Source organism: Lepidochelys kempii, chromosome 13 (assembly GCF_965140265.1).
Source record: "Lepidochelys kempii isolate rLepKem1 chromosome 13, rLepKem1.hap2, whole genome shotgun sequence".
NCBI lineage: Eukaryota > Metazoa > Chordata > Testudines > Cheloniidae > Lepidochelys > Lepidochelys kempii.
The window spans coordinates 39,853,670-39,862,377 of NC_133268.1; the positions used below are offsets into that span (position 1 = coordinate 39,853,670).

Here is an 8,708-nt window from a genome sequence, read left to right on the forward strand (position 1 = left end):
TGCACCTTGGCGCCCTGTTGGGAGCCAGGCCCCTGCTGAGCCCCCCGCCCTGCAGCCCGGCACCCCCCCGCACCAGACTGGGGCACTGGCATCAGAGCTGAGCGAGGGGGGACCGCCCCCCACCCCACGGCACGGCACTGAGGGGAGACCACCCCTGCTGAGCCCCCGCCCTGCAGCCCGGCACCCCCCCGCACTCCATGCAAAGTTTTCCAGTGTCGTTTTGTTTATTAAGGTAGAAACTGGGTACAAAGGGGCGGGTCCAGCGCAAGGCACCGCGGCAAAGCGCCCAGGGCGGCCCGCAGGAGCCGAGGGGTTCGGAACGTGGCACCGTTCGACGGACGCTCCCGGGCCCAGCCAGCCACCAGCGTGGGAAGATCCCTTGTGCTTCAGTGTCGCGTCCCCTGCCCACGGCAGAGCTGGGGCGTGGGCAGCCGCCGGGGTGTTCAGTCCAGCACAGGCTGGGGCCTCGCACCCCCAGCCGCTTGCCGGCCACGTGCATTCAGAACCGTGCGGTGCACACACCACCGGGGGCCCTCGCGCCCCAGAGCCGGCTTCAGCAGCCTAAGGCACATCAGGAGGGTCACAGAGCAGAGGGAGATTCAGGCAGCCAGGGGTGGGGAGCCCCATGAAAAGGCCCCCCCCCCCCGACTATTTCCCCAGAGAGCCGGTCCCTGGCCCTGAGGCCAGATCAAATCTAGCACCCCTAGAGGGGAAAGCCCCCCGTGTCCCAGTCCCCTACCCCCCGGTCTCCCCCCACATCCTGGGGCCAGAGGGACGTCTCAAAGACTGGCCCTCCCCTGGCACAGGGGAAGGGTACAGCCCGAGAGAGTGAGAAGCAAAGGGAAAGGGGGGAATGAATCAGCCCCGGAGATAGAGGAATAAACCCCTTAATCAGCACAATCTTGATGCCTCTCCCCCTTCCTGGCGCCCCGAGACTTCAGTGGCAGTGAAGGAGCCTAGGTGGCTGGGGGCTCTGGGGAGCCACAGGGGGCCGTACCCCCGCGATGGGGGGGGGTCAGACCCTCCGTCCGTCAGTCCACGGAGTCGCAGATCTCCTGCACGGCCGCGTTGAAGGCAGCAGGCTGGTCGGCGTAGACGTGGTGGGAGGCGCCGGCGATGGCCTGGAAGGGGGTGGGGGGGAGAGAAGGGAGACAGATGGGGGTCAGGAGACAGGTCTGCCCCCCCACTTTCTGCATCCCGCCATATTTCCCCTTCCCACTCCTCCCCAATCCCCCCATTCCCCTTAGGGTACATCTACACTGCAACACCCCCCCGCTGCAACTGCCCCAGGCCTCCCCACCCCTCTAGGCCTGGCTCCCCCCAACTGCCCCCTCCCCAAGTCCCTGCCCCCCATACGAGGGGGTGCACAGACCCACCCCATCAGCCCCAGCCCCCCTTCCCTCGTACCAGGTACCGGACGTAGCTGTCGGGCCGCAGCTCCCGCACCCGGCGCCCGGTGCTGGTGTCGATCCAGGACTCGGCGCCATAGATCAGGGTGATGGGCAGCTCCCGCGGGAGAAGGTGGATCCGTTCCAGCATGGGACGGCGCGCCCAGCCCAGCACCTGCGTCATGGCCTTGAACGCCGTCTCGCCGCTGGGGCGCAGGGGGAGGGTGAGCCCTGCCCGGACGCCTGGGTCCCACGCCCTGTCCGCGCCTCCCTCCCAATACCCCACCCCCTCCCCCGGACGCCTGGGTCCTGCGCCCTGTCCGTGCCTCCCTCCCAATACCCCACCCCCTCCCCCGGACGCCTGGGTCCTGCGCCCTGTCCGTGCCTCTCTCACAAACCACCCTTCACCACGATCACCCCCGGGTCCCCATTCCCCCTCCCTAGGGGTGCTATCCCGGATGCCTGGGTCCCATTCCCCATCCCTGCATCTGTCAGGACTGCAGGGTCCCTAGGGATGCTGTCCCGGACACCTGGGTCCCATTCCCCCTCCTAGTCTCTTCTCCCTGGTGCTGGGGCCTGTGGGTGAACTCCCCGCACTGGCATCCTGGATGCCTGGGTCCCATTCCCCCCCTGAGGCCTGGGAGCACGGTGGTGACCCCAAGGGGCTGGGGTTCCCGGGCGCCCCACCCCTCACCTGGGCGTCTGGGCATTGCAGTGGTAGATGTACTCCGGGATAGTGTCATCCTCAAAGAACTCCGCGAATTTCTGCTTGAAGTCAGGACGGAAGCGCTGGACGAGGCCAGGACCTGGACAGAAGGATGTGGAGACAGACACCTTGTTACAGATCTGCCCCGGAGATTCACTTTCCTGCCCCCCAGTCCCACCCCCTACCCTTAGTTACCACTCAAAATAACTCACATCCCCCAGCCCCATTCCTCCCCTTCCACAGCCCTTCTCCCCTGCCCCCCAGCCCATCCTGCCCCCCTACCCCTAGCCCTCTGGTGACTCACCCCAGGGCCCGGCGACTCTCAGCACAGCCAGGGGGTTGGAGCGCCCCAGGACAGCGGCCATGGCCTTGACCCAGGTTGGGGGGGGCTGGATCTGGTTGGGGTCAGTGGGGCGCACGGGGAAGCCCCAGGGGTCCACCAGGATGAGGTGCTTCACCCTATGCCAGGCCGGGTGGGGGCAGCAGCAGAAAAGGTGAGAGAAGGACGCACGGACACCCCCACAAGGCGACTCACAGTGCCCCCCCCCGAAAAGCCCCCCACCCCACAGACAGAGACAGCCCCAGACTCAACCCCCACCCCCCAAACACCAACCCACCTTGGGGAGATGGGACCTGAACAGCAACACCCTGCCCCCCAGGGGGAACCTTAACTCTGCCCCCCACCTCTGTCCTCTGAGCCCCTGGGCATGGGGGAGTCTCACCCCTCTGGGGCACCTAGGCTGAGCCCCAGCGGGACCCTGGCAGGGATGGAGGGGGGTGGACGGGGGAGAAAAGGGCTGAACGGGGACAAGGCAGTAGGGGTAGAGGAGAGACGGGGGTGGGTAGCGAGGTGGGGGCGGGCCAGGGCAGGCAGCGGGCTGGGGGGGGGTGTCCCTCACCTCTCGGGGTACATCAGGCTATAGGATCAGGGGGCGGGCAGGGCGGTATGGGGGAGGGCAGGTAGTGGGGGCTGGGCTGCGGGGGTGCCCAGGATCGGGGGGGGCAGGGAGGGCAGGTAGAGGGGGCTGGGGTGGTCCCTCCCCTCTCAGGGTACGTCAGGCTGTAGGATCGGGGGGCAGGGCGGTATGGGGAGGCTGGGGGGGGGCCCTGACCTCTTGGCGTAAGTCAGGCTGTAGGATCGGCGGGCAGGGCAGTATGGGGGGGCCTGGGGGTCTCTCACCTCTCGGGGTATGCCGGGCTGTAGGATCGGGGGGCAGGGTGGTATGGGGGTGCTGGAGGGTGTGACGAAGTGGGACTGTTCTTAATGTTTCCTCTGAATCGTGTGAGGGTGCCTCAGTTTCCCCTAGGCAGTTCTTAAGTATCTAGGTGGTGGGGTAAGGGTGTATGATCATTGCAGAGCCCTAGAGGGCAGGGGTGTGCAGGGGTCTGGACACAGAGAATGGCTGACACCCTGTTTCCTGGCAACTGATGGCCTGGCCCTTCCCCCCCCCTGCAAGGTGAGAGCTAAAGGGTTGGAGAACAAAGGAATCGGGTGACCTCCTGGCCCGGGAAAGGGACAAAGCCCAGAGGAGGGGGGGCTGGGGGGAGTTTCAGTTTGGGTCTGACTGGGGACATGGAGTGAAGTGCAGACGTGGTTGTCTGGCTCACTGCCCCCCAAAATGGACCCAGCTGAGGGGTCCTGTTCTCTGCACCTACAAGCTCTGTGTTAGACCATGTTCCCGTCATCTAATAAACCTTCTGTTTTACTGGCTGGCTGAGAGTCACGTCTGACTGCGGAGCTGTGGGGCAGGACCCTCTGGCCCCCCCAGGACCCCACCTGGGCGGACTGGCTGTGGGAAGCGCACAGAGGGGCAGAGGAGGCTGAATGCTCCGAGGTCAGACCCAGGAAGGTGGAAGCCGGGTGAGCTGTGTGTCCTGCAGACAGGCTGCTTCCAGAGAGGAGACTCCCCCAGAGTCCTGCCTGGCTTCATGGGGAGCAGTTCCAGAGCATCGCCCGGGGACTCCGTGACAGAGGGGTCCCTCACCTCTCGGGGTTCGCCAAGCTGTAGGATTGGGGGGCCGGGTGGTATGGGGGGTCAGGGGGTCCCTCACCTCTCGGGGTACGCCGGGCTGTAGGATCGGGGGGCAGGGTGGTATGGGGAACCAGGGGGGGCCCTCACCTCTCGGGGTACGCTGGGCTGTAGGATCGGGGGCAGGGCGGTATGGGGGGGCCGGGGGGGCCCTCACCTCTCGGGGTACGCCGGGCTGTAGGATCGGGGGGCAGGGCGGTATGGGGGGCCGGGGGGGCCCTCACCTCTCGGGGTACGCCAAGCTGTAGGATTGGGGGGCAGGGTGGTATGGGGGGTCAGGGGGTCCCTCACCTCTCGGGGTACGCCAGGCTGTAGGAGGCCGCCAGGAAGCCGCCCAGGCTGTGGCCCAGCAGGATCATGGCGCTGATGCCCATCTGCTGGCGCCAGCCCTCGATGGAGCGCACGAATTCGGCCTCAGCGCCCTGGGCGTCGCGGGGGAAGGCGGGCCGGGAGCTGCGCCCAAAGCCCAGCAGGTCGAAGGCGTGAAGGGGCCGCCGGGTCCCAAGCCGGTCCAGGTTGAGCACCCACAGCCCCACGCCGCCCCCGAAGCCATGCACCAGGACCAAGGGGGTGCGCCCCCCACCCTGCTCTGGGCACAGCGAGACGGTCCAGATGCGCGCCCAGCCCGGCAGGGTCACGTACCGCCCCACGAACCGGCTCTGCAGGCCTGCACGGAGAGGGGGAGTCAGGGGGGCCCTGAGCCAGCCCCCCATAGGGGGTGTCCCCGTGCCCAGCCTGGCCGCCAGGCCCTGACCCATCGCCCCCACAGCCCAGCCCCCCCCATAGGAGGTGTATCCCCCTGCCCGGACCCCAGCCCCTGACCCAGCCCCTCACACACCTCTCCTTGGCCCCTGGGTCCCCTAGTGCCCCCCATGAGGGATACACTCCCGAGACTCCTACCCAAGCCCCTGGATCAGCTAGCACACCTATAGGGGGTACTTAACCCCCTGGGTCTCCCAGACCCCCCCCAGAGGGGGTCCTGGGCCCCCTTCCCTGATACACTCCACCCAGTCCCCCCTCCACCCAGGCCCCCCAACTGTGACCATGGGGGGCTCTGACCCAGCCCCCATGGGGGGATTACCCCATGGCCTCCTTACTCAGCTGCTGATGTTTGCCCCCAGCCACCCCCCACAGGAAATACACCCCCAAGCCCTACCCAGCCCCCTGCCCACGGACACCCCCCTCCCCCCATGGATCACAGGAGAGAGGTCCCCCATGAAGGATACACCCCAGGCTGGGTCCCCCGCCAATTTCACTACTCACACTGCAGGATCCGGGCTTCCACGTTCTTCAGGTGGGACATGGACGTGGGGCGCCAGGCAGGGAGCCAGCCGCTGAGCCAACCCTGGGGCCTGAGCCAGGGGGTGGACATACAGCCCCACAGACAGACAGTGCGGGGGGCCGGAGGGCAGACAGAACAGGGGAGCAATGTGGGAGGGGGAACACATTAATGACCCATTGGGGTCTGGCTCCAAATGAGGGCATCAACTGACCCCCCCCCCCCACATAGAGGGACCCAGGTATCTTCCCCACCCCCCAGGCTGGGGGAGCATCTCACCGTCCTGGGGGGCAGAGGCTCCCCATCACCCACTTTGCCTCTCTCACTGGGGTCCCAGCTGCCCCTCACGGGGTCCCAGAGCTCCTCTCACAGGGTCCCACTGCCCCCTGGTGTATCCCCCCGCCCATCACCCAGGGGCTTTTCAGGGGTTGCTGCCCCATGGCTAGGGGCAAGGAGCTCTGGGGCAGGGATAGTGCTGAGTCACTCCCCAGGGGAGCAGGTGCTGGCTGCCTCTCCCGGCAGGGGTGGGGACACACACCCAGGGGACTCTCCCCCCCCCCCCGAGGGGCACAGGGACACCAGGATTCAGCTGTTTGCCCCCCCAGACAACCTGACAGAATGTATCAACCCCCTTTCCCTCCTTCCTACCCCAGATAACCTCCTCCTGCTGCCCCCCTCTGGACCCACCTCCCAACAGTCCCCTCCCCCTTCACTCCATATAACCCCCCCCCCCCCGCCAAGAGTCCCCTACCCCAATGACTCCTCCTCCCTCCCCTTCTCCCCAAATAATTCTCTTCTTCCTGCCCCCCCACCAGCCCCCTCCCCCAAGGATCACTCTCCTCTCTCCCCCATCGCCAAACAATCCCCTGCCCTCCAATAACCCCCTCCATTCTTCCCCCCAAATCCCCCCACCCGCTCCCCAATAACCCCCTCCCTCTGCCCCCAAGAGCCCGCCGTCCTTCCCCTCCTCTGCCCAGTCCCGCAATAGCCCCCCTCCTGCCCCCCTCACTCCCTCCAGCTCCTCTCCTGCCTTTGCCAGACCCCTCTCCGCCCTCACAACCCTTCCCCCCCCGGCCCTGCAGCTTCTCAGCCCCCCAGGTCCAGCTCCCCACCCCGGGCATGCCGCAGGGGGGCTCCCCCCCAAAGACGCAGCGCAGCCAAGTCCTCGGGGCGCTTAGGGGCCATGGGAACAGGGCCCCCGCCCCGCAAAGGGACCCCAGCGACCCCCCACAAGCGGGGCGGGGGGTAGCGCAGACTCACGGGTCTTCCAGATCCTCCGCCATACCCGGCGCCCAGCTGAGCTCATCGCAGCTGAGCAGGGCGCGGAGTCCGGGGGCGGGGCTAGCTCGGCGGGGGCGGGGCTAGCTCGGCGGGGGCGGGGCTTCGGCGGGTGAATGGGGGCTGGCGGGATCCGGGTTCGGTCAGCGGGGCGGGGGCGGGGCCGAGCCTCGGGGGCGGGGCTAGCACGGCGGGGGCGGGGCTAGCTCGGCGGGGGCGGGGCTTCGGCGGGTGAATGGGGGCTGGCGGGATCCGGGTTCGGTCAGCGGGGCGGGGGCGGGGCTAGCTCGGCGGGGGCGGGGCTAGCTCGGCGGGGGCGGGGCTTCGGCGGGTGAATGGGGGCTGGCGGGATCCGGGTTCGGTCAGCGGGGCGGGGGCGGGGCCGAGCCTCGGGGGCGGGGCTAGCACGGCGGGGGCGGGGCTAGCTCGGCGGGGGCGGGGCTTCGGCGGGTGAATGGGGGCTGGCGGGATCCGGGTTCGGTCAGCGGGGCGGGGGCGGGGCTAGCTCGGCGGGGGCGGGGCTAGCTCGGCGGGGGCGGGGCTTCGGCGGGTGAATGGGGGCTGGCGGGATCCGGGTTCGGTCAGCGGGGCGGGGGCGGGGCCGAGCCTCGGGGGCGGGGCTATCTCGGCGGGGGCGGGGCTTCGGCGGATGAATGGGGGCTGGCGGGATCCGGGTTCGGTCAGCGGGGCGGGGGCGGGGCCGAGCCCTGGGGGCGGGGCCTGATGCTGGGCCGGGGAAGGAGTCGGGTGTAAAGGCGGGGTGATGTCGAATGGGCCGTGGACACTGGTTGCCCTTAGGGTGCAGCCAGCAGTAGCGGGGGGCCTGGCTCTGCCCCGGGGTGGACACAGGGTTGGGGGGATCGGATCGTAAAGTGATCTGCCCTGGGGCCGAAGGGCTCTATGGGGGGCAATGCAACAAGGAAGAAATGGGGGGCACGTGGGTTACAGGGGGGGCTCGGAAGGGGGCTGGTTTGGTGGGGGCACGTGGGTTACAGGGGGGCTCGGAAGGGGGCTGGTTTGGTGGGGGGCACGTGGGTTACAAGGGGGGCTCGGAAGGGGGCTGGTTTGGTGGGGGGCACGTGGGTTACAGGGGGGCTCGGAAGGGGCGGTGGGGGGCACGTGGGTTACAGGGGGGATCGGAAGGGGGCTGGTTTGGTGGGGGGCACGTGGGTTACAAGGGGGGGCTCGGAAGGGGGCTGGTTTGGTGGGGGGCACGTGGATTACAAGGGGGGGCTCGGAAGGGGGCTGGTTTGGTGGGGGGCACGTGGGTTACAGGGGGGGCTCGGAAGGGGGCTGGTTTGGTGGGGGGCACGTGGGTTACAAGGGGGGGCTCGGAAGGGGGCTGGTTTGGTGGGGGCACGTGGGTTACAGGGGGGTTCGGAGGGGGGCTGGTTTGGTGGGGGCACGTGGGTTAGAAGGGGGGGCTCGGAAGGGGGCTGGTTTGGTGGGGGCACGTGGGTTACAGGGGGGTTCGGAGGGGGGCTGGTTTGGTGGGGGCACGTGGGTTAGAAGGGGGGCTCGGAAGGGGCGGTGGGGGGCACGTGGGTTACAGGGGGGATCGGAAGGGGGCTGGTTTGGTGGGGGTCACGTGGGTTACAAGGGGGGGCTCGGAGGGGGGCTGGTTTGGTGGGGGCACGTGGGTTACAAGGGGGGCTCGGAAGGGGGCTGGTTTGGTGGGGGCACGTGGGTTACAAGGGGGGCTCGGAAGAGGCGGTGGGGGGCACGTGGGTTACAGGGGGGCTCGGAGGGGGGCTGGTTTGGTGGGGGCACGTGGGTTAGAAGGGGGGCTCGGAAGAGGCGGTGGGGGGCACGTGGGTTACAGGGGGGCTCGGAGGGGGGCTGGTTTGGTGGGGGGCAGGTGGGTTACAAGGGGGGGTTCGGAGGGGGGCTGGTTTGGTGGGGGGCACGTGGGTTACAAGGGGGGCTCGGAGGGGGGCTGGTTTGGTGGGGGGCACGTGGGTTACAGGGGGGCTCGGAAGGGGGCTGGTTTGGTGGGGGGCACGTGGGTTACAAGGGGGGCTCGGAGG

General features: G+C 68.6%; 1 protein-coding gene across 1 annotated transcript; it reads right to left on the minus strand.

The window, feature by feature from the left end:
- Positions 1-213: 213 nt before the first annotated feature.
- ABHD4 (abhydrolase domain containing 4, N-acyl phospholipase B) lies at positions 214-6,746 on the minus strand. The gene is made up of 7 exons (XM_073308643.1): positions 6,664-6,746; positions 5,388-5,476; positions 4,416-4,791; positions 2,399-2,553; positions 2,083-2,194; positions 1,408-1,594; positions 214-1,121 (listed from the first exon to the last, which is right to left on the minus strand). The coding sequence occupies exons 1-7, from the start codon at positions 6,684-6,686 to the stop codon at positions 1,032-1,034; spliced, it is 1,032 nt and encodes a 343-aa protein (XP_073164744.1). The 5' UTR covers positions 6,687-6,746; the 3' UTR covers positions 214-1,031.
- Positions 6,747-8,708: the final 1,962 nt, after the last annotated feature.